Below are 25,518 nucleotides of genomic sequence, written 5' to 3'. Positions count from 1 at the left end.
ACTCCTTTCCTAATTGTAACAGCATGACAATGGGAAAAGCAAGAAGAAATTGTGGAACCCCCCTTCACTGAAGGTTTACAAGAGGCTGGGTAGGTATCTGCCTGAGAGGATTTAGAAACAGCACTTAGCATAGGCAGAACAGGAGAGGGGCTGCTGACCCTTCCACTCCTTACCCAAGTTTCTTTGCATCAGGTCTCATTCTGCACCTGATAAAACCTGTAGTTACTAATGCCACTGTACCTTCATTCTCATGCTTTCTCCTTCAATGACTCGACTGTTCAGCTTCAGATTTAATCTTTTTTCACTACAGGGAAGTACCTTTCAAAGCTGCAGGTTTCTTTGATCTAATGTTTGGTTAGTGGACAAAAGAGGCAGGCTTCATTTTAGGAGTGCCTAGCTCAAAATTTAATGGCATATTGACATTTAAAGATGTGCTTGTGTTTATCATTCTTTATGAACATATAAAGGTAGGCTTAACAGATGGGAGCATTATTTGTTCTCTCCAATTCTCTCTAGTCTCCCACACCTGCACTTTTCCCCCCTATCACTGACACAGGATTAGTAGTACTAGTAAAGAATGAGAAAACTAGTAGCCAACTAGGGACAAATAAAAGTAGATTGTGTTGAAGAACCAAAACCAGAGTCCCTTTCCTTCTCAGCTGTGTTTTCATTAACACCTGCTTGATATAAACACCTAAGAAACACTTAAGAAAAAACAGTTGTTAAAAATTCAAAGGACCAAGAAAATTAAGAACTGCTTCAAAAAAATAAAATAAAACACCCAGACTTGGTGTACCTGTCTCTCTTCATAGGGAAAAACAAAATACACTCATTAAGTCTCTTATTCATCCAAACAGCAACTTCACACAAACACAGCTGAATTCTTTTTTGCAGAGAGCCCTTTAAACACCTTTAAATATTGTGTGTTACAAGCTTGAAGACTCCTGTTAATTTATAGCACAAGACCATTGTTTCTTGCAGTCATGCCTTTCTAATTCTAAAGAGCAAATTTGCATGCGTGAGAGAGAGACAGACAGACTAAATCTATAGTTCATTTGAATTAATTTATATTCAGCCTTAGGCATTCCCCTCTCCCTTCTGTAATGCTCTTCCTACAATCAAAGGCATGCAGCTCAAATAATGCAGAATTAAAAAGCAAATGAAGATGAAGTAATAATTCAGAAAGGAAGGGGGAGGACCATTTCACCTCTCATTTGGGATTGCAAGACGCTGTTTAACTGAGATCATTGGGCCAAACTTCGTGTTTAAATTTCTCCAATGAATTCTGGATACCAGTTGGATGCTGCCCCATCAGATACTTCTCCTTAGGAACAGGATACATGATACAAGACTTTTTTTTTTAATCTCAGGAATACCTGGAATTCTATATTTTCAATCTCTTCTCTGGACCAGAGGTGGCAAATTCATCTGGCCCTGCTGGCCAGATGAGTGGATTGGGACTGGTTAATGGGCCAGAAAAACAGCATGCAGTCAACCCTAAGGGCCAGAAGGAGACCTGGCAACTCCCAGCCCCACAGATCCAGAGCCCAGATATGGCATAGCAGGGATCCATGGATGCCCCCACAGGCCCACTCCAGCACCCGCTCTGTCCAGTCTTGGAGTGCACTGCATGTGGTACCTGCCCCAAACCAACTGCAACAGGTGCTGCATGTAGTTTGCATCCTGGACCAGTCAGAGTGGGTGCCATGTGAAGCGCAGTCCCAAACAGGCCCAAGCTGGCACTGCAGGTGCTGGATCTGGTTTGCAAGGGGTGGAGTTGGGTGGTCCCAGACTGGCTCCCTGCAGGCCCAGCAGCAATAGCAGGATGATGTAGCTTCATGGACTGAATCCAGTCTATGGGCTGTATCTTCGACACTTCTACTCTAGACAGACCAAAAAAGGAGCAGTACTGTCAGACTCACGTCAGAGTACTGCTCAGATTGCCAGGTCTCTCCTTCCCCTATGTGGAAAATATTCCAAATTTTCAGTTACCATCTCCACATTTGAGAGAAGGCAGGATTGTTCCTACCATGTGCCCCTGGGGGGGGTGACAAGTGCCTCAAAGGGAAACAGGAAGAGCCATGGCACTCTCCGTTCCACACAGGCTCAGGCTGTGGGCAAGACCATACAAGGGAAATAGTCAAAAGTAGCATCCTCTTGCAAACTGGACTCCCCCAAGAGAGTGTTGTACCTTACAGAAGTCAATGGCTATAAACTATATTTTAGCCACAGTGAGGTTCCCACCTATTCCCAAACCCCCCACCTCCCCCAACACTTTTTTCCCCCCCTGATGTTAACTTAGGAGTAGTTTTGCTGTCTGGAAAAGCACAGGCTCAGGGGGGACCTGGTGGCTGCCTATAACTATATAAGGGGTGTGCATCAGGATCCGGGGTAACGCCTGTTCACCAGAGTGCCCCAAGGGATGACGAGGTCAAACAGTTACAAACTCCTCCAAGACCGTTTCAGGCTGGACATAAGGAAGGATGTCTTTACTGTCCGAGCTCCCAAGGCCTGGAACAGACTGCCACCAGAGGTGGTGCAAGCACCTACCCTGGACTCCTTTAAGAGATGTTTGGACATTTATCTTGCTGGGATCCTTTGACCCCAGCTGACTTCCTGCCCCTAGCCCGGGGGTTGGACTCGATGATCTTCCGAGGTCCCTTCCAGCCCTAATGTCTATGAAATCTATGAAACATACCACTGCTACAATAAGCAGCAATGGAAAACATGTTTCTGGTTCCTTGCTTGTGTTACTCTAAAATCATTTGTAATGCTCTCCCCCACACTGTATTGTAGAAGATAAATTTTCAAAATGCATCCACCTTGGGAAGGTCAATGAGACCCTCTTAAAAAACCACTATCCTACCAAACAGGGTGCAGTGTGAACAGGGGCAGAGTCTGGCAGACTGAAATGGACTGTCCTACTGAAAACACTGAGTAATCACAACTGTGTGAACTCTGGCTCCTGCTGGTAGAGAGGTAAATTGTGTCCAATGTCCCATGTTGTGGGGAAATCTGCATAACTTTTCCCTCAGCCAGAGAAGTGTGTGTCCTGCCCTGAACACCAGCCTGGGAGAAGTAATGTTTATTTATCACCACAACAGGGCTCTTATGATACTGACAAAAAGGAAAAGTAAGAGAAGAGGATACCCCCCCCCCCCCCACATACACACACGCACACAATTCTTGTCATTGTCAAAATTCAAAACTTTTGCAAATCTTTTTTTTAGCTCTTCTTTATGTTTATTAACCACATCCTTTAGAAGGCAGGGCAGATTTGTGCCTTGTAGAGTAACTACATCAGATATATATAGCACAAGCACAACCTTCAGAGCCAGCAAACATGTTACCTGAATTTTTAGCTATGCTGGCCTTGTCTACCACAGCAGTTTACAACATATCTACCATTACTGACAATCGCTGCAGTAGCTCTAGTGCTAGCAGCAGTGGAAGTATTAATACAGAGCCTATCCCACAGGCATAAATGATAGAGTTTGCTACTGGGCAAGCCACTGCTGCAAGGGTTAACCTGGAATCCATAATTCTGTAGCAATTTAAAAGTTGAAAAATAGCAGCATGAAGGGACACAAGAAGGTTAACAGTCTCTGACACCTCCCACCACAGCCGCAGCTTCCCCCTAGCGGTGAACCTCTGGCTGCTGTTCTGCCCCCTCCACTCATCTCACACTTGGCTGCTGGGTCTGGTGCAGGGTGAAGAGAAGTGAGGCCCCCAATCCTGGGGCCTGTGCCCTGTTTGCTCATCTATAGTTATGCTACTGGCCCATCCTAAAGCCTCACCTTTTTTTTTGGTCCACATCAGTTACTTAGGAATTACTCTTCAGTTTTCAACAGAACAGTGAAGCATTACTATCCTTGTTAGGGGACTCTGCTTAGACTTTATCACCACAACAGGGCTATTATGATACTATGACATAAGTCAGCACCCCCATTTTACGAGGAAGAAATATTAGGTTTTGGCTGTTCATTCCCAGCTAGTGCTGAAGGCCATAGTTCATCTACAAGCTATTCTGGGAAAAACAAATAATTCTGTAAACACTTGCGAACACAGCAACTTTGGAGTTTCTGCAAAGTATGTTTGTGCTAAAAGTTAACTGGAACATGAAACCTGTTATGTGGATTCTTGCATACTGAAAGAAATGCATCCTTTGCTTCTCTGTGTCAGTTATTTTTCAGGATAATGTAAACACAAGCCCTCATAGTTTCTCTAGCTACCTAAAAATGTGGCAGTGCTTAAATTTTCTGTGGTTTGTTATTACAATTAAAATATTAGAGCTAAGTTTAAGAAATTAAGAATGCATGTCAAACTTGAGGTTTTCTCCCTTTCCTTTAAGCTTGTATTCTCTTCTCAAGCCTCTCTGAGGGCCGTTCGAAATTATCTTCAGCAAGCATAAGCTAACCACGATGAGGAAAAAGAACTCTGTATTTATATCATTACTACTTATGCTCACTTCTAAATGTGCTTTTTGTGAAACACAGACAATTTGCATCATGTACCCAGAAACTATTTTGGGCTGCTGGCAAGATGCTACTAAGGATAAAGATGTCGTTTTTCAGTTTTATTTTGTTAATTAGGGGATAGATCAGTTAAATTACATTTCTATTCATTAAGTTACACTGACTATAAAGAAGACTGTTGGGTTTTCTAATTGTATGTGAAAGCCACACTTTAACCTACAGTTGTATAAGATTTCCAAATCAAATAATTTTAGGATACTCAATAACTGATATATCTTTACTTAAATAATGGCATTCATAAGGAACTGACATTTTATTGCAATGCCAGTCTTACTTTAATCTTATTGAGTTAAATGAAAGAACAGCAGCAGCAATTGTGGTATTATAAAACCTAGATTTTCAGGATCACTGGGGCATGTTTAAGAGTCTAGATATATCTTACTCTGAAAGAAGACTAGCTTAATGACCATCCTCAAATTAATGCCTATTGCTATTTTTAAACAATTTATTACAGAGGCTGAGAACAGATATTCTTAATACCTGCCACCTACCAAGTGACCTGGATAATTCTGATTTTTTTCTGGTGGGAATAGCCACAATGCACAAAGACAACTTTTCAGTCTCTTTAACCTTCAGCCTCTTTGAGTTGGGGAAGCTATGTAAAACTGACTTAAAATGCCCCATCTCCAAACATCCTCTTTCTATATAGCATAGCTTTAAGTTACTGAACTTCCTGCCTGTATTGATTTCCCTTTAATGTGCTGTCAAACTGCAAATTTATTACTACTACCTGCCCCACTAGAACTCCAGTTCACAAGCATTTTTTAGATTGTAGATCTTTTGAGACTAAAATCTTGGCAAAAAAAGAAGTTGTCATGTTTAAATTACAGCTACCTTAGAAGGAATGTCACATGTCATGTATACAAGTCATTCTCATGACTTAACATGAACAACTGCTAACTAAACATAGAGATTGTATCATGCAGACCATCACAGGTAAAGTAGTATTTTTCCTTCCTCTTCCTCAGGCCCAACATTCTCTCATCCAAACTGGACAGACTACTGCATTGGCAGAGGAAGAAAGGACTCTGGAGTCAGAGACCTGTCAGTTTAATCTCAAGGCCAGTTGGAAAAGTCACCAAAGGAGAAATGGGAGACACATACTCTTTAGTGTAAGGGTACTGCTTCTGCTCTACTGGCACAAGAGTCAACGACCAAGTTAAAGTTCGAATTTTAAAATCTAATTTCCTGTGCAAGGTGCCTGGAGACCTTTGCATTCAGTTTCACCATCTGCACAGACCCAAATCTATTAGGCTATTCCATTTAAGCCATCATTCTAAAATTGATCACCTCTCAATGAAGTGTACCTTGTGTATATTTCCTTTCTGAAGTTAACATCATACTGGTGTTAAGTCTTATATATGAAATAGTCATTAGCAATTGCTTCACATTCATTAGCAATGAATATTCACAGTATTCATTCTTCTTAAGTTAGCATGAATTTTAAAGAAATGTTAAAGCCAAATTAATTTTAGCAAGACATTTAAAAGGCCTGTTTCCAGTCTTGCCTTTTATTGCTTCACCCTCTTACTACAATTAGAATATCTAAAGAAAACATCAGTAGCCATTCTCAAATGCCCATCTAAACTACTAGCATCCTGATCTGCCTTCTCCCACCATTCTTTCCCTCTTCCCCTCCCCGCCCCCCCCAGCTCTACTTTATTCAGTTCTGGATACCCCATCAATTATCTAGACCAATGGTATGAAAAAACAATTGAAGTTCAATGGCCTTTGCTGGAAAATGTTGAATGGGTCATTGATAATATAGCATTACTATTGACACACACGCACCAGAAAAACCTGGCCTTTTAGCCTGGAATCTCCCTAAGAATCCCAACAATATGTCATATTTACCCTATGCAAAACCATTTCTCCCACAGCAAAGAATAAACCATTGAGGTCTTTCTGAGCTATATTCCAACACTGCTAAAGATCTGAGTGGCTGCAGCAATTGGTCTTGACTACCTCTCCAGTACTACATGATATAATAAAAAAATATAAAGGTACCAAACCAGAGGTCTGATTGACACCACTATCCTTTCAACTCCAATGTTGTGCCTGACAGTCTGTCTTTAAGCCTCAGTGCTTTATGTTACAGAAAGCAGTTCAGGTTGCAGCCATTTCAGTGCTGCTCCCCCAGAAGCAAAACCATGCTAAACACAGCCTTAAGAAAAGAAAAGAAAAGAAAAGAAAAGAAAAGAAAAGAAAAGAAAAGCATGTTTCCTTGGTCAAGCACAACTAACCTAAAGTGGTTACCAAACAGTGGAATCCAAGACACTGTACATCCACTGCATAATGCAGTGTCTTAGATACTCCTTGTGCAATTGCTGAGTTTGTAATGACCCACCACATTACAGAAAAAAATATATCTAATTAAGTCTTTACTGTGCATTCTAGTATTTCAACTACCACACTCAGCTTTTTTGCATGAAGTTAAAATATTTGTTAAGTTGCAATGCTCATGCTTCCTACTAAACTTGAACATACTTGTACAGTACATTAAAAATTGTGTACATTAAACTTTATCCAGAATATCCATTTAAGTAAAGCCCATTGGCCTAATGAACACAATAATGGAACAGGGCCCCTTTATAAAAGCAGAAAAATGGTGTTTAAGAAAAGCGACTTTACCTCTGTCGGTTTGTAGCAATCTACAAGAGTTTCCTAGAAGTAAAACACAAAAGTGTCAGTATCAACAGTTAACAGAAAAACAAGTCTGCATCTGAATGGAATGGCCCCGTGTTTTTCTCATCTATCAAACAAGACCCACTGTGTCTCATGTACCTTACAGAAGGGAGACATATAATTTTTGTATTTTGTATAGAAGCAACTCCAATCCAAAGCACTGGAGCACTGCTGGAGCACAGTGTCTGCAAAAAAGGGCAGCTACTTCTAAATTTACAATCCTGACCTATGCACCTTGAAGGAGCTAGTGGAGAGAAGTGAATCTCATTTCAATCACACAGAGCAGCTTTCATTATGATACCAGGGGTACATCAACATCATATTCAAAGGTAGGACTGTAACATTTGTCAAAATGCCAGAACTTCTTTTGAACTCATAATTTTAGGTTGTGGTAACCACACCATCACAGCACCCCAACGCTCAGTACAACCTATGACACTCCTGGGATAGTCAGTGTTCTCAGTACTTGAGCTGGTTAGTTTAAAAAACTAGCATGGGTGAGTCCACATGAACTGTACTTACTCTTCTTGACTGCAGCAGAGTGAACATACCCTAGGACAACGATTCTCAACCAGGACTGCTCTGATCAGGGTCAATGTGCTGTGGAGGAGTTGGCTGGAGCATAAGAGTGCTTCAATGTAAGACTAGCTGGCAGGCAGCCTCCGCACTGAAGCACCCTTGTGCCCCAGCCAGCTGGCTCGGCATCTACAAGTGCACTACTGCACACAAAAAAACAAGTCCTACCTTGCTGCAGAGTTTATTAGTTTTGTGTACCCTAACAGGGGCACATGTATAAATGCTGAGATGTTTACTGTACAGTTAATTACCATATTTTATGGTGTACAAGTTGACATGGTGTAGAAGTCAGCCCCAGACTTCCACTCAAGAAAGTTAGGATTTTCATACATCTGGTATATATGTCAACCCTGTCTTGTCAGAGTGGGGGGTGGCATGAGGGTTGCTGGGTGCACTGGCAGAGGAAGAAAGCAGTGGGAATGGTACGTGAGGTGCTGGAAGCCTGAGCAGACTCGTACACCTCCAAGCTGAGGCAGCACCTGGCTAACTGGCATCCTGTCTTGCTGGGCCTGGGGGGCACCACTGCCATGGAGGGAAGGACCAGGCCCCCCCTGCAGTTCAGGGGCTGCCCAGCCTGGCTGTAGCTCATGGGGATCCCTGGCTGCAGGGGAGATAGGAGTGAGCAGGCTCTGCTGAAAGCAGGATCAGACTCCTGGTCACTTCTGCCTTTAGCAGGCTCCTGCAGCCCTCAAGATGGCTGGTGCTCCCTGGGAAGGGGCTGCCTCGCCTCATGGGCAGCACGGGGGTGGGGGGCAGAAGGGTGGCTAGGTGCTCTGGCAGTGAGAGAAGGCAGCAAGGACAGTGTCCGTGGCACTGGAAGCCCAGGCAGGATCATGAGCAAACTGGATTTGGTCCTCCCGAGCTGGGGCAGCACCCAGCCTGCTGGCAGCCTGCCCAGCTGGAACCAGGGGTTGTCACCACCACGGAAGGAAGAACCGGGCACCCAACCCTGGGGCTGCCCAGCCTGCCAGCTGCTTGACCTTCAACCATGGGAGACGGGCCAGACTCAACAAGTATGGGGTTTAGGCACCCAGACCGGCTCTGGGTGTTAGGGAGGGAGGGGCGGGGGCTGGCTGGCCCTCAGTCAGCACTGAGGAAGACGCTAGATGCCAGGATGCCACCTCCCCATACAGCAGGGTGCTGGCGTAGGGTCTGGCTGGAGTATTCATATAGTGTATAAGTCAAGGTGGATATTTAAGGGTAAACTTTCTGGGTTCAAACCTTGACTTAAACACCGTGAAATACGGTAGGCAATTGCACAGTAAACGTAGTTGTCCGTTTCTTTGATCCTACCCCCATATTTTTAGTTAGAGCTTTACACCAGATGGTCAGTACTTAATGAATTTGGATATTTTCTGCCTTAAAAAATGGGTTGCTAAAGGTTGCATACAATAACAAGTTGAAAAGTGCTTTATTCCTAGGGCTAGAGAATAATAGCATCTGACAGACTCAAGGGGATTCAGTATCTATTCTTCAGATGTGACTAACTGGAGCTCTGGCAGGTCACTGAAGTGTCAGAGTTAGATTAGTTTTCCCTCTTCACCTTCTCCAATACCAATGAAACCAGGGAGGAAAAGCTAAAGCATTCTATTACTTTTTGGCAGAGTTCTCCCCTCAATAGTATGATATCTGGAAACTCAACATTCTTCCTATTGTCACCTTCCTACAAGGAGTTTGCTTATAATATAGGGGAAACAGATTACATTCAGGCAACAGTCCTACAGATTATGCTGAACTTCCTATTTCTCAAAAGGCAGGAAATATGCAGGAGTCAGTCAGAACCAAGACCTAGGTGTGTTAATCCAGACGTGTCCAATTTTAAATTAGGAAATATTTTACCTGTAATTTAAGAGCTCTTTCCTCTTCATTAGCTTCATCAAGAAGGTCATCAATGTCAATTTCTACATCTGGCATCTCTTCTTCCTGCAAAGGGAAAAGTCCAGTTTAGTGCATTCAGTTGTCCTTTAACAAGGCTGAAAAGCTGAGCTGGCAGACTAAAAACAACTCATGTGTTACCATCTGGTAGGGTGAGAGGGTATCAGAGGAGAAGGAGATCAATTAGACACACCAGCTTGGTTGTTGGCACCTAGGTAAAGAGAGGTGTATACCTAGTGTCTGGTGCAGGGGACAAGATTTCTCTTTAGCAATCTTTCTGGCAAAATCAGTAGCAGTGCTAACAGTCTACATCCAGCTACCTCATCTGCCTTCCTCAGATTGGAGTCAATTAAGCATTTTGTAGGGTAAGGATGGGGGAATGGATTATTGAAAAAAGAAAAGAAAAGCAGAGAGAAAAAGATGCTTGAAAGTTATGCTCTGGGTTGTGCTGCTTGGCTTTTTCCATTAGTGTAATAAGGTAGTGTCAATTCACCACTGATTGACAGGGATAATATAGCTCCCCTCAGAAAAATTCAGATTTTCAGTGCCAACAGTAGAATGAGAAATGTAATGCACAAAGTATTTTCCCTGAATATCCTCATTCATTTGCATCACCACTAAATCACATTTTTAAATAAAAGACTTGTCCTTTTTTCCAATTGTTTTTAAATATTATCAGCAGCAGTGTATACATTTATAAGAATCATTTTAGAGCCTTTGTTAAACATGGAGAAAAAAAAGAAGTCAGTCATTCTTAAAACAATGCAAAAAATATCTTGTTAACCATTTTTAATTCTAACAAAAATACAGTTAGCATCAGTTTTTTTTCCCTCTGTTCTTAACCATCCAGGTTTAGTAACCCCCAGATGAAATTTAAATAGGCATCTGTGATCTGGATAGTAACTTTGTTCCCTCTCCCCCCCACCCCCACACTCCGGGTCTGCCCAGCCCACATCCACCTGCCTCCCCTCCCCACTCCCTTTCCTCCCTCCCAGCTGTTGGCAGGGCCTGGCGGCACTGGCAGCAAGGCACCATCACTGTGCACCCCCCCGCCGGCTTTTGTTAGGGCCCGGCAGTGGTGGCAGCATGCTCCCTGCTGTCAAGGTGTGCAGGGACAGAGTACCGCATCTGGCCCCACCCCCACTTCTCGTCCAGTCGGGGAGGGGGCAAGCAGGCCTGCTCCCCCCACTTTTGCCTCCGCCGCTTCAGAGCTGGGCCCACGGCAAGTGGCGGCAAAGTACCGCCACTGTGCCCCCCATCCCAGCTTTGGTTGGGGCCCAGCAGCTCCGTGTCCCTCCACCTCTCGTTGGGTCAGGGGAGGGGAGGGGGGAAAATGGGCCTGCTCCCCCCTCGCCCCTGCGCGGGGGGGGGGGGGGGGGAACGGACAGCCTGCCATCACCGCAGCCTGCAGAATCATAAAGAAGAGAAAAAATAAACAAGAGAAAGAATGAGCTTTCAGAGTTTTCTGTGAACCATTCTACATGAAGTCAGAATCTAAAGACTTACAAAACATTTATTAGGTTAACATATGTGTTTATAACCTGCCTTTATACTAGTGTGCATTAAATGACTTATAAGCCAGAAATCCAATAGAGACCATAAACATTTTATGAATTCATTTTGTTCTGAACACCATTAACTCCAAACAATTATCCAATGTTAGTCCATAGATAAACGAAGACATTCATCTAAATACATCTCCACAGAAGTATGTAAACACTGAATTATAACCACAGGCCATAAACAACTGTGTACCTGCCATTAAGCAACAAAAGCAGTCTGCATTAAACTTTTATCTCATGCATAACTTTCCAACTAATCCAGGTGTTTGAGGTCTACCAGTGTGTTATGTCAACTTTTGAGTAAGTTTTGTGCTAGCTGCTTAAAGTAAGAAGGGGAGAATTAAGAAAAAGTTTCCTAGAATAAACATAAAGCCTTCTAGTGAACCTGAAAATTCCCCCCCACACTTATCAATGCCTCTTGCATACCAAAAAATCACCTCCTTCTGCCCCACTCACTTTTTCCACATCAAACTTTCCCACTTCTCTGCTTCAGGGCAAGTTCCTGAGCCTGGGGTAGACACAGGTTTCTACAAGTTTCAGTCAAAATCTGAGCCCACTATCTTGTGGCCTAGTAGTTACAGACAGGACAGCAAACACATCTTTCAAATCTCTCTTCTTTCTGAACATTACTTAGAAAACTTCGACCTGCCACACTACAAATACATTTGTCCTATCCCTAATTCTAATTAGGGTGTGGTCCCAGAGCTGATTTTAATAATTTGTCAGTTCCAATAAGAAGCTGTTACCACACAAGTTGCTCAGTGAGGAACATACACCCCATGCTTTTTTCAACTATAAGCTCCATATGTTCAATGGACTAGTTTTTTTTAAATAAATGGCTAGTTTTAGACACCTAAGACCTAGGCATATAAAGACTTTTATTCACGCTTAAACGACTTTTAGAAAGTCTCAGCAACGTGTATGTCTTAACAATTTTTTGAATGTGTTAAGGTGTGAAATACAAATTATTTTCTAATAACAGTTCAGAAAGAGCCAAAATTGCAGCCATCACTATAATTGTAGAATCTAGCAAGGTTTTCATTTTCAAATTTGTTATGCTCAAACCTTTTATCTGACCTTTCTCTTCAGACAAATAGCACTCAGATTGGGCTTGCCAACTTTCCCTGGGGCAACTCTTCACATGCTAGCTCACAGCTAGATTCACCATGTACTCCCCTGCTCTACACAACCATCTACCAGGCTCTTATGGCCTACCCAGGATTTGATGCTTCATGGTATACTGGAGTAGAGGCAGCATCTGATCATGAAACTCTAGTCTTACTCTCTCTAGCCCCCTACATATTGCTGCTTTCTTCTCTCATATCTCCTTCCTTATCCTTCTCATTCTTCTTCTCAACCCATTTTTCTTTCTTTTTTTTCCTTCCTGCATCTTTTACCCTATCCCTTTTCCTTTGTCCTTTCCCTTGTTCTCTTTCCAACGCCCAAATTTCTCTTATTAGGCTTCCCTACAGATCTAGAGGCTCTTTCCTGCTCAACCATTCCAATATTACCCCCACTCCACTTTTATTAGGTTCTTTACTATGATTCCAGTGATACAATCCAACTACTCTTGAATATACTGTGGATTTTGAGCAATTAGCAAAACTAGCTCAGCATGTTGGCAGGAAAAAAAACACAATGGGATTGTCTGTACTGCTTTGAGAAGTGAGGTTGAAGAAACAACTGAAAAAATTGTCAGAAACATTTTCTTTATAGGCAAACAATATTTTTCCTAATCTCTTTGTCAAAAACAGCTGAACCTGTTTCAGTTAAAACCCTCCAAGAAGTTCAGACTGAGGAAGACACTTACTTAGGGCTATTGTCAATCCTTCCCAATAATGGTCTTAGCCAATATTTATTGTTTGTTCATTAATACAAGATTTCCACGTTTATTCTGTCTGTACCTCTTCCCGTACTACAAAATTTTGTTTTAAAACCCTGAAGCCAAATGAGGAAATACTGCTCATCAAGAACATGCTGAGGAGGTAATTTAATTTTCCTGGGTATAGGTCAAGGCTTCAGCCAGCTTCATTTTTTCTTTTCTAATTTAATCTTTTTCTTTTACCAGAAAGAATTCCTAAGTAGTTGAACCTGATGCTGACAATACCTTGCAGAACTACTACATGCTTTTCAGAAAAAGATTAAGGCAGGAAAGTTTCTAAACACACACATATATATACACATCTACATAAACATACACATATACATACGCATATATACATATATATAATTTCCACAGTCCGTTACAACACTAGACAGGTGAACCAGGTATAAGACGGGAAAAATAAAGCCAAAAAAGAAGCTCCAACAGGTTTATTGTCTCTTTAGGATACTGATATCAAGGTGCAAGCTTAGAATCTTTCTTTAATTTAGAAGGGAGTAACTGACAGTTTTAAAGTTTCCTAGGAAAGATATAAAAGTTAATCTTAGGATCCCTAAAGCCCTATTTTCATCCATACACCAACTATATAAAATACATTTATAGGCAAGATTTAGAGCATCTTGTTTTAGAGTGGAAAATATCCACTAAATTGGATCATGCTTATGCAACACAGAAACCATTAAAATACATGTTTATTCTTGTTGTGAGGCTCATAAGTATAGTAATGAATAAACACCGTTTATTTAAGAGCAAGTGTGGGTGGAATGTGTAAATACTTTTGCTAGTTTTCCCTCAAGTCAAATTCTTCCATCTCACTATCTGAACAAAATAAAATTATCCTCACCCCAATTTGTAGACTGTTCCTCTTTGTGTTGAATTAGGACATAAAAACTACCATTTACAGGGTCAGACCACAGAACCATCTTACCCAATACAGGTTTCCTTCGATTCATGCGTTCCCAGAGAAAGGTGCATAAATCAAATTTGCATAAAGCAAACCCACTTTACAACGTCACAAATAGGGATAGGTTCCCATGGCGTGAGGGAGGGAAGGAGGGAGGGATGCCGCTCCCAGGGCTGCACAAGGCAGCAAAGCAGAGGAAACAGAGCGGCACTCACCCCAGCCCTGGCTGCAGCGGCCCCAGGAGCAGCCAGCACCAGCTACCTGCAGCCACTGAGCTGTACCATGCTCTGCCTGTCCTCACTCACCTCTGCTCCTAGGCTGCACTGTGCCCTGGTGCAAGAAGCTGGTGTTGGCTGCTCCCGGGGCCACTGCAGCCTGGGCTGGGGTGAGTGGGGCCATGGCTCTTTCCCCTCCCCCCACAGACTTACCAGTTTGGGCAGGGGGTCATCTATGCTGATCACATAAGAGCAAATTGTCCTTGCATACAACAAATTATGGGTCTAAATATGCTCATCGCATAAGAGCTAATTCACATATAAAGAACCTGCATAAATTGCAGGAAACCTGTATCCTATTTCACACGGTGGCAGAGAGTGCTGCAAGGGAGAATGAACAGGGTATGACTCAGGATGTTTCCACTGGTCCTCTCTCACTTTCAACCTCCAGTATTTAAGGTCTAGGGCAGGATTTAGGCAGAGCCAAAAATACTCACAACCTGGACTTGTAAGGTGTTGGCAGGGTGGATGGTAGGGGAGCCCAAAAAGGCCCAAATCTTGTTGTGGTAGCACAGCCACAGCCCCTTCCCTGAAGTATGCCCCCAAGGTGCACATGCCCGCCACAGAGTCCAGGCAGCAGGGAGATTGCAAGCAGCTGCACCAGGGTCCATGGAGCCCCAGCCTGGCTTGGTGCCTGTGGTAGATGCATGCAGGCCTTGAGGCAGACAGCAGGCAAGGGGCCAAGGCTTCACTGCCACAACAAGGATAGGTCCCCTTGCGGCTCCCCCACCATCCAACCTCAAGGCACACATGCCAAACAAAATGCCTTCACACATGCCTACCTCTGGTCTAAGAAGTTCCAATTCAGAGGCTGTAGCCCCTAACTCCCATGCTTAACAGCTACTGATGCACACCTTTCCTCCAAAAATTTGTCCTATCCTCTTGTGACAGGGGTGCTCAGTCCCTGACCTGCAGGCCAGATCTGACCTACAAGACTCCCCAAGGTCTGGAAATCTGGTGGCAGAGAAGCAATTCCACTGCTTTCCACTGCCAAATTTCCAAGCCCTGGATTAAGTCCTGGGTGGGCTACTGTTGTGCGCCAAGATGAGTCCCAAGGCGAGCCACTCCCATGGACCGAGATCAGGTTCCAGGACCAACCTGGCACTGTACATCCAGCCTGCAGCGCAAAACGGATGGACACCACTGTCCTAGGATGTTTGTGCTTGAAGTCTGAAACGGCATTAATGCCACTAGTTCTCTTCTAAAAGTTCACTTCCCTCAAGCACACGGTATAGACAAAATAAAATTCTAACGAGCTGGAATTTCATACTATTCTCTAACGGCCCTCCTCACATATCTGGTGATACTATAACACAGTGGAAAGTGACACTTTCCCTTAAGAGCTCTGCTCTTACTGGAGTATAAATAGGAATAAAGAGGCTTACTGCAATTTTCATGCAAAGCCCATGTTTGGCAAATCTTTACGGAGGACTTGAAAGCAACTCAATATCCAAAGTCTACAGAACATAGTTTTTTTCTCTATGTCAATAAGCATATTCCCACTGGCAAAATTAAGCTACCTGCACAGATACTGCATATGGGAGCAGCTGCCACTGTTTTAGATGCCAGTACAGTTTTTCCCATAGTTAGAAAAGGTAGAGCACACTCTCAACTCCCAACCTCAGCGCCCCCCTCCTCCCTGCCCGTTGCAGGCTCAGCATCAAGGCTATGTGCTATCCAAATGCAAAAAGTAAATCAGAAACTCAAGTTTTACACTAATACTGAATACAGTCAGTAAATATACCCTTTTGCACTGGTTAATGGGTGAGGAACTGAAGGAAGAACAGTTGTCTTAGAAACTATAGTCATCTGGAAGGGGAAGGAAGGGAAATGCAACCACAGAATACAAATGCACGGATGCACACATATAGCTATCTGACTGAGTAAGGTGAAGAGAAGTTATTTGTGAAAAGAAAGGTGGAACAGATTTTAAAGAATGTCTTGTGCTGCAGTTATAGTTACAGTTAAGGATTCTTAGAACTTGGGGAGTAAAATATGGAGTCTTCTTCCTCGTATCTAGTTAAGTTAAAACTCTACTTGTAACACACACATGGCTGAGCCCACACAAGTTTTGGGGGCAGCACAGTACCACTTTACATTCCACAAAAAGACAAGTATTCAGCAGGCGTAAGAAAATCTTTTGTTGACATATTTAAAAAATAGTCATGAGTAAATTTTAGGACTGTGACAGATGAGTATGCAAACAAATTGCCCACCTGCAGTCATTAAAAGACCAAGGTAAATTCCCAATCTGGCCCATTTTCACAATGCCACTCTGCCTTCTTCACATAAGAAAACTGTAGTACCATCAACCTCAATCATGCAAAGGTGTTTCATCAATGCCTCCTGAAATCAGAGTTGTTTTTAAAATCCAATGTTTAAAGCCAAATGTGGCATATTTATCTTCAGAGTTCAGGGTTCATATTTTCAAGCTTTTCTCCACAATGCTAGAAAACAGGATCTTCCCGTGCTACTTCAGGGACTATTATAAGATTTGCAAAAGATTGGGAATACAGGAAACACTAGAGAAGAGGGAAGTATTTGTGCTTAACAGCTTGAATGTTTACACTGATGCAACGTCTGCCAGAGAGATTTCACAGAAATACTAAAGAGCCAAAGAGCACTTGTGCTCGCCCTTATATCCTAAAGCCTTATCTGCAAAGTGGAAACCACAGCCCTCTGATTTCCACTATTATGTTCAGTAGCTGCTATCCGCTATCCCAAGAGACACTATTTTAGCATCCTTGTACATGTATCATTTTCAACTACGCTAACAGGTGCCCTGTTGCACACTCAGCAGCAAAAACTTGTTGCCAACCTGCGGTCATTAAAGATGCAGCAGAGTTTGCTCAGGCAGCGCAGTGTAGGTGCCATCTTCCCTCTTCCCCCCAACACCATCTGAGCCACAGATGCCCCAATAGTGCTCCACATGGGAGTGAACCCTGCCTGCTCCTGTCCAGTACTCCTTCCTATACCTGCCCCATTCCCACCAATGGCACCACCCCAGCCCTGGCCGGGGGACCAGCATGCACAGCTTCCCAGTGGGGCTGCTACTGCAGCTTCTGCAGCTGCCCAGGTACTACTTGACTCTCCCTGTCCCCAGTGGCTCCTCCTCCTCCTCCTGCTTCGCTGCTCTGGGCAGCAGGTAGCATGGGGAAGCAGAGGCAGCCATGGCGGCCTGGGGGGGGGTCTTTGTTGCTGAATTTAAATTACTTTGCAGCAGTCAACTGTTGGTTTTTTTCAGCTTCTGCTAAAGGGAATATTGTAATATATGAATATTGTAATATATTTTTAAACAGCTCTTAATAAAAATCTCACTACATTTTCCTATAGTTTATGCAGGGCCATAAACTTGATAGGTTTTGACTTAAAGAGAGTGATAGTGAATCAAGCCTTGCAACTAAACTTTAGTTGTCCTCATGCTGGAATGGTCACTGGGCCAAGGGGGGAAAAAAGTGGGTTTCTACTTCTAGTGACAAAGCTCTGGCTATTTCAGGGTAACAGTTATGGACTCATGATATGGATGCTACCCTTTACTGAGTGAAACCCTTGTGGTCCTACAGTCGGTCTAATAGATTTGTTTAGGGAACAAGGAAGCAGAAAAGTTCAAGCACAAGGCAGGATATTTGCTGTTTTGGCTTAGTCTGAATGTACACAATGAACTAGTGGGTTTGAAATGTCCAACCTGCTTACAGCTTTGCATTTCAAACTCTAAAGAGCCCATAATCCCTTGTGACAAGTTATCTGGCCAGAAGCAGAGAAGTGGCAGACCGTTTCACATTGGATAATAAAAAACTTTGCACTTGTAGTGAACTATGTGGTCATGATTTTGAGCTGGTGACTCCAAAAAACAGACTCCAACAGAGACTGTTGAGCATAAGGACAACTTTAGCCTGAAGAGCTAATACTGACAATATTCTCCATATAACCCTAAGACTCCCAAGCAAGTTTGTACATAGGTAGGTTTTGTTGCACAACTGCAGACCACAATATGCACAGTCAAAGAAAGCAGGCTTAAAGACAGTGCAGGGCAGCAACAGCAAACCATCATAACTGACAGGACCCATGAGAATGCCTCATGGGTCATGGGAAGAGTCCATGCCTCACAGAAAAAGCTGGACTGGAGATATGGAAAACACTTATAGGAAGCCAGTTTGAGGTAAGGATGCAAAAAAGATGGCCAATTAGCCTGTTTTTTCATCATTCAGTTAGTTGTGTATGAACGAGGTTAGAGAGTCCCATATCGACCTGCAAGAAAGCAAGGAAGTGATAAATGAAAGATTTGTTTCCTAGAACTATAAGGGCAAAGGAATCACTAGACCAGTGGTCCTCAACCTTCTTAGATTCAAAGTGTTCCTCATTAGACACAAGGCACTGATGGAAAATACCAGATCTCAGTTTTCACTATTTTTTTTTTAAACTACACAAAAATAAAAACAATTCCTTAGTTGCAAAGATCTCAGTTCATCAGAGCCGGCACTAGGGTGCAGGGCCCAGGGCAATTCAGCCTGTGTGGGGCCCCCTTAACACTGCACGGGGCTGTGGTCCTCCCGAAAACAGGGGGAGGGAGCGGGGGGAAATGGCGCTCTCCATGATTCTTCTGTGGTACGGGGCTGAGCCGCCAGCTCCAGGCTGGCCCCGCGGAAGGGGCTGTGGCCACTCCACCCAGCTCCACGGGGCCCCCCCCAAAGCACAGGGCCTGGGGCGGTTGCCCCGATTTGCCATACCCTAGGGACAGCACTGCAGACCATAAGAGGTCTGACTACAACAGAATGTTTTTAATACTATGGGGCACCTATACACGTGGCAGACGTCTGCTCCGATGTATGCTAATTAGTATGCGTTGGAGCAGACTCAGTTAATCGAGTCTGCTGGCGCATGTTAATTAACACACTCCAATAGCTTCTGCATCACATCTATTCAGCGCCCCATGCTTCAAAATGGCAGTGGGGAAACTTGAACTAAAGCTCGAACAAGCTTTAGTTCAAATGCCCAGCTGCCATTTGAAGCACCAGATGCTGAACACACATGATGCTGCGGGTGCTTTAATTAAAGCAGCTCTTGGAGCCACTCCAATTAACCATCCCCTCCATCCCAGAGCACATGTACAGATGCCCATGGATTCCTATTTGAAATCCTTAGGTTTATTTTATGAATCATGTTTGCACACCTACCAGTGCTAACAACTGTGTACTGAGTTTCACTGTACCCCAGTCAAGAGTCAATGCATTAGGCAGTTCTCGTCCCGCACCCGCACACGAAAAACACTTCCTCAAATCTGGCCCCCTTGTCAGTGCTACGGACACTTGACAGAAAGGTGACAGGCCAAATGCTGTCAGATCCAAAAAGCAAGAGCAGTTTTTCTGTTGTAAAGAACTAAGAAAGACCACAACATCTTGTGAATCGTATTTGTAAACCTAACAGTGCTAATATTGTGTGGCACCCTGTGGCCCCTTTGAAAGGATGCCAAGGCACCTCTTTGCTGTGTAGTATTTTAGGCATTACAACAAGGACACTGAAGCTTTACTGCTTCCTCAGAAAGTGTACATGCACACTCATGTGCATGCACATATGTACACACACACTCTAATTTGTCAGTGGGATCCTGGCCCTGTCGGTAATAATTACACACGCACACGCGCACAGACACAGACAGAGTCCAAGTGGTCTCCCCCTTGCATTTATGCCATTCTCCCTCCCCACTGTGTGCACCCTCCCCCAGGGAGCTGACCCACCACCTGCCCTGGGCTGGTACTCAAATCTAAGACAAGGCTTCTCTCCCCCACCCCCCAAGTTTATTGGGAAAACCCTTGTTTTGAATTCAAGTAAATACAGCATTTAGAGGTGATCAGGGAGGATGTCAAATAAATAAGACATGCCGTTTTACTATCTAGTGAGTGACCATGATGTTAACGCAGGCCAAGAATTTAAATCTGTATTATTAGTTCTTCTAAAGGTTTTATTAGACTGATTTTCAATAGCACAGCATATTATTTAATTTGTAATGAAAGGTATTTGGCAAAGTCTGAAGCACACTATTTACTTGTATAAAGAGAGTTGCAGAATTTATAAGTAGATGATGCAACTGAGGGTATGACTATAGAACACTGCATTATGCAGTGCAGACACACTCTAACTGTGCGTATAGTTGGGGCTTAGAGAAAAATACTACTGATGTGGTAAAGCAGAGCATGTTATAATGGTGACAGGTGTCCCTACTAAGTTTAACAGGATTCAATTCCTAGCTGCTGAGATACTGCCTACAGGGTATACATCTGATGAAGACGAAGTCACTAGATGTTGCCAACACACTTGCATGTCCATTTCAAAGTAAGTGCTGTGCCTGCCACTACAGCAGTTATGGGAAAGTAAATTTATTAAATGTCACAAATTGGCTCTGCACCTGCCTAGACTGCAACTCTAACCCCCTTCCCATGCCCAGTCTGCTGCTCTCTGCTCTCTTTCTGCTTCCAGCCCCATCTGCCGCTTTGCTTACCCCCTCCTTGGTCTGTTGTATGCCACACACACAGGCTGCCTGTGCCACTTGTGACAGGTTGACCACCCCTGTACTAAATCCTATGTATACTTCTTTAGGCAAAATTATTAAAACCAATAGGAGAAAACCGGTCATTACCCTTCCTTATGCTCATGTATCTCTACAGAAAAGTCCCATTTCCTAAACAGGACTCCAAGCTCCTAGACTCTTTTCTGAGTGAGGCATCCATGTTTTTCTGCAGCATGTTTTCCTTTGTCTGGTTTTTTGTCAGAGGCTCTATGATCACCATGGACAAGAATACACCAGCTATAGCCTCTGACTCCTGCTTCCCATTCCCTCTAAATATTTTTCCCTTAAAAATCAGAAGGAGAAATTAAAAACAAATCTGCTGCTACAATTTTGAGAGAGGCAAAGAACTGCAGCTAAGAAACAATAGTAGGGGAGGAATCCCCAGTTAAAGAAGGGACAACGGAGGAAACAGAAAGAACAAAACAGGACCTCCAATATGGATTAGGAGAATGCCTTCCCTACGCACCTATGTCATGCTCATCAGCTTAGTATCAAAGCATCTGGAATTAATACCACTATGATGTTCAAAAGCAAGTTGTTGCACAAGAGCACTGATCAGTATTTGGATTAGTAGTACCCTGCCATGTGGCAAATGAGAAGAAGCAGATGGTCAATAAGCTCTTTAAACTGTCACAGCCAGCTATTTAAAAAGCCACACACTCCACCAGGTCTAATTTTTAAGCTTTGAAACTTTACCAAGCTCATTTTAAGTCTACTGTTCTGGAAGTACCATCATAAAAAAAATAAAGATGAAAATGACTACATTCTTGAGACTCTAGCCCTAAGGTTGACTGAACCATCTCACTATCCATCCAAATAGGTATTCAAACACATTTACAGTCACTAGAATTGAAGAACATACCATGTAATGTATACCATGGTATACCATGTAATCTGCAGTACACATCAAGGACCAGCTGACTTCTGAAGTCAGTTTTTACTTTTAAAAACAGAAATGCAATAAAGCATGGAATTTTGGGGGAAAAAAAGTTGTTTGAAAGTAGAATTAAGGTCAAATAAAATTAGTCAAACTTTTCATTCCAAAAAGGTGGGGGCAAGATTAAGCAGGCCATGAATTGTCCATTACAAAAGCAAAGATTCTAGGGGGAAAAAATAATTTTTTTTTTTGCTCTCTGCATCAGAAAAAAAAAGTAAACCCAGAAACTGTAATGTCACACAATCTTGACAGTCCTTTGATCTCACAACCTAACCTAAAGCAAGACAGGAACCTAAGCTTCTTCAGGCTATTTTAAAAGCCTAGTTGTGGCTGAATGAACAGTACGTACATCTCCAAACTACTGAAAAAAATATTTAAAACACTGCTACACCTAGTTCTATTTGGTTCAACCAGGATCCATCTGCTCCAGCCAAAGTACCTTGTTCTGCGCAGTAATCTGAGAGGCACTGTCATTGTGAGGAACACTTCTCCCTCTTGGAAGAGATCTTCCTTCTCTCCCAATCAGGAGTAACATGTTGACAATCATTCCTCCCAATCCCCTGTCACTTTCAGAGACAGCAGATTTCCCTTTACAGGCCTTCCAGTGCCAGTTTTCTACTTATTTTCTCTGAGGTAAAACATCCTGCATCTTTGAGCAGGTTTTAAGCAGAGTACTGCTATGACAGCCTTAATCCCAACTGTGATTAAAATGCAACCAGCAAGACATGACATACATGCAAGCCCCAGGGCTCTGCAGACCTGCTCTAAAACCATACATCAAGGGAGAAGACTGGTATTTTTACAGTGCTTAGACAGGAAACTTAGCAATTTTTATTTGAAAGTAGATAGTCTCCTTCATTTGTGGAGGAGAACTGTCTAATCAGTGGAACATACCTGTAAACCATGCGTTCTGTCCCAGGTCTTTTACGAAAGTCTTTTTAATACTTCTTTGCCTTTCAGAAGAAGAGTTCACACACACCCCACTCAGAGGTATTATTCTTCATTTTGCAGGTAAGATGACTGAGGATTGGCACAAGGTCATGTGAAAGAGCACATTAGGAACAACATAAAGCTCTCAAGTATAAATGGACTGTCATCTCACCTACCAGGCTACTGCCTTTCTGATGGAACTAGTGATGTGCTGGCATAATGTATAGCAACCATGCCTCCAAGGCCATATTTAACCTCCAATCTGAAACTGCCTCAAAATCAGAGGCTTATGTTTCTATGTTGTATTCCAGGGGTTGTCAACCAGGGGTACGCATACTCCTGGGGAAACTTGAGAAGGACATAGGGGGTACATGCAGGCAGGCGGGGATGGAGCACTGCCATGCACCATCCCACGCAGGTACTGCCCACCCAGTTGGATGTGGGGCAACCTCACACATGGTGGCTGCTGCCACTCAGCATCCAACCATGTGCTGTGCTCCCCCCAACCCTGGTTGGTGTCCAGCCGCGCACTGTCCCTGCCCCTCCCCCCGACTCGCTCGGCAGCTGGGGGGTACACTGCCTTGTGCCTGGCTGCCAGGGGGTACAATGATCCAGAAAGGCTGAAAACCCCTGTTCTATTCCATATCAGATGGGAAACTTTAACCTCACTTGTCTCAAAGCAAAAACAAAAATCAAGAAGTTCTTGTCCATGAAGTGCTTCTTGCCGATGACACAGCAATTGTTAGTCATTCAAAAGCAGGACTGCAAAGTCTCATGGATAGCTTTGCTCAGGCTTGTGATGATTTCGGTCTGACCATTAGACTAAAGAAGATAGTAGTCATGGGTCAACAAGGTGACCACCCTCCTGAAGTTAGAATAAATGATGAAGGCCTAGAAGTGGTTGAAAAATTCACTTACTTGGCTCTACCATCTCGCAAAATCTTGGCTTGGAAGCCAAAATTAATGCCTGCATTGGGAAAAGGCAAGTAATGCCACAGCTAAACTTCAAAAAAGTTTGGAAAAACAGCCCTCACTCTATCGACAAAGTTGCCTGTCTACAGCACTTGCATACTTCTCTCTCTACTGTACAGCAGTGAAATGTGGATTGCTTATGCCAAGGAAGAAAAGTGAATAGTTTCCATATTTGATGTCTCCGACATATCCCAGGCATAACATGGGGTGATAAAATATCCAGCTTCACAGTTCTGGAACAGGACAAAATACCCAATATGTTCATTAGGACGTGTTAATTGTATGAGTGATGGCCAAATCCCAAAAGACACGCACTAGGGTGAACTGGACACTGGAAAACATCAACTTGGATGGCTGAAACTCCGTTTTGTTGATGTCTGCAAGAAAAACGTTTGTGAGCTGGGCATCAATGGCCAATGCTGGGAATCAATCATTTCAGACCACTGTGAGCGGAAAGCCGCCGTGAAACAGGTCCTACGTCACTTTGAGATGGAGAGGGTCAATGATGAGCTAGCGAAGAGGCATAGAGAAGATGGTGCTAGGCATGCTGGCACAAGCTCAACTGAGTCTGTATATGCAACTTGCGGGAGGGTCTGCTTGTTGCACATTGGACTCCGACTACTCAAGAAGCTGTGGTGGTACCTGGTAACCCAAAGGCTCAATGTCCATGGTCTCCCAAGACCATGCCTGACAATGACAATGATGAACCTCCCATCTGAAAGTGCATCAAAATCAGAGGCTTATGTTATTATGTTCTATATTTGACTCTGCTGCTTCCAGATACCACATGATGCTCTGCTGGGAAGAGAGACAGAGACAGACAGAGAGACAGAGAATAAACCCAGCTAATTCCAATATCCAACATCCCAGTTATATAAATGCACTGGCTGCATATGTACAGGCAGTCCTCAATTTACAGTGTTTTGAGTTACAATGTTTCGCACTTACATTTATAAACTGACATCCTGTTTCAACTTTCTGACATCAGTTTTGACTTTACAACGCTTGATCCAATGCCATGCCACACCAGTGAACAAGTCTGCTACGTCGCCCATCTCCCTGGAGAACATCTGTCCAAACTTCCTTGGACACTTTCTTTAAGAAAGCAGACAAGACTCCAGAAAAACCTGCAGCCAAGATTCCCGAGAAGACTCCAGCGGAGAACCCTTCAAAAAGTCCAACCAAGAGCCCTTCAAAAAGTCCAGCAAAGTCACCTCAAAGAAGTCCTTCCAAATAAATATGATTGCTATTTACAATATAAATATATTATTGTAGCTATATTACTCATCTGTAATTGACTGAGTACAAAATTCTGGGTTTTGGGAAAATAGGGTATCGGGCCTTGGTTCAGGAACCAATCCCCCATTTAGAATATTGTTTTCTATGGGAAAAATCAGTTCCAAGTTACAACGTTTCAACTTAAGTCACGGTTTTCAGGAACCAATTGTATTGTAAGTCAAAGGCTCTGAATACAGACAGTCCTCAAGAAGGCTTCTCAGCCTCTTGAAGGCTCAGATCAAGTGTTCTCTACTTCGCTACAGAAGACACTGGCATGAAAAAGGTGATCTCAGGATCTAAAGGCTGTGGTTTCAATCCCTGATGACAACCTATGGTGGGTGAGGGTTAGTACAGGGAGGGGAAATACCTTAAGAAATACATAAAGGACCCTGGAGTGACTGAAATGTTTGTTAAACTAATGTGTAAATATTTATTACTGCTTTTTCAATGTTTGCTTTTTGGTTAAAGGGAACTCTCTCTTTACAAGCAATGTAGATACTGTTGAAGGGTGACTCTTAGTTTCATAGTTGGTAGGGTCAGAA

At 43.3% G+C, this 25,518-nt stretch overlaps 1 protein-coding gene across 1 annotated transcript in view; it reads right to left on the bottom strand.

Moving 5' to 3' along the window:
• The window catches only part of PPP1R14C (protein phosphatase 1 regulatory inhibitor subunit 14C), a 70,589-nt gene that overhangs the window by 5,678 nt on the left and 39,393 nt on the right, over window positions 1-25,518 (bottom strand). Inside the window, exons 2-3 of the mRNA XM_059713988.1 lie at window positions 9,636-9,719; window positions 7,167-7,199 (exon numbers count right to left, since the gene is read on the bottom strand). Coding sequence (XP_059569971.1) covers window positions 7,167-7,199; window positions 9,636-9,719 — 117 coding nt within the window. The remainder of the gene's footprint in view (window positions 1-7,166; window positions 7,200-9,635; window positions 9,720-25,518) is intronic.

This window comes from Alligator mississippiensis, chromosome 1 (genome assembly GCF_030867095.1).
Source record: "Alligator mississippiensis isolate rAllMis1 chromosome 1, rAllMis1, whole genome shotgun sequence".
Classification (NCBI taxonomy): domain Eukaryota; kingdom Metazoa; phylum Chordata; order Crocodylia; family Alligatoridae; genus Alligator; species Alligator mississippiensis.
The sequence above is the reverse complement of the archived record's forward strand: the minus strand, read 5'-3'. Positions and strand labels throughout refer to the sequence as shown.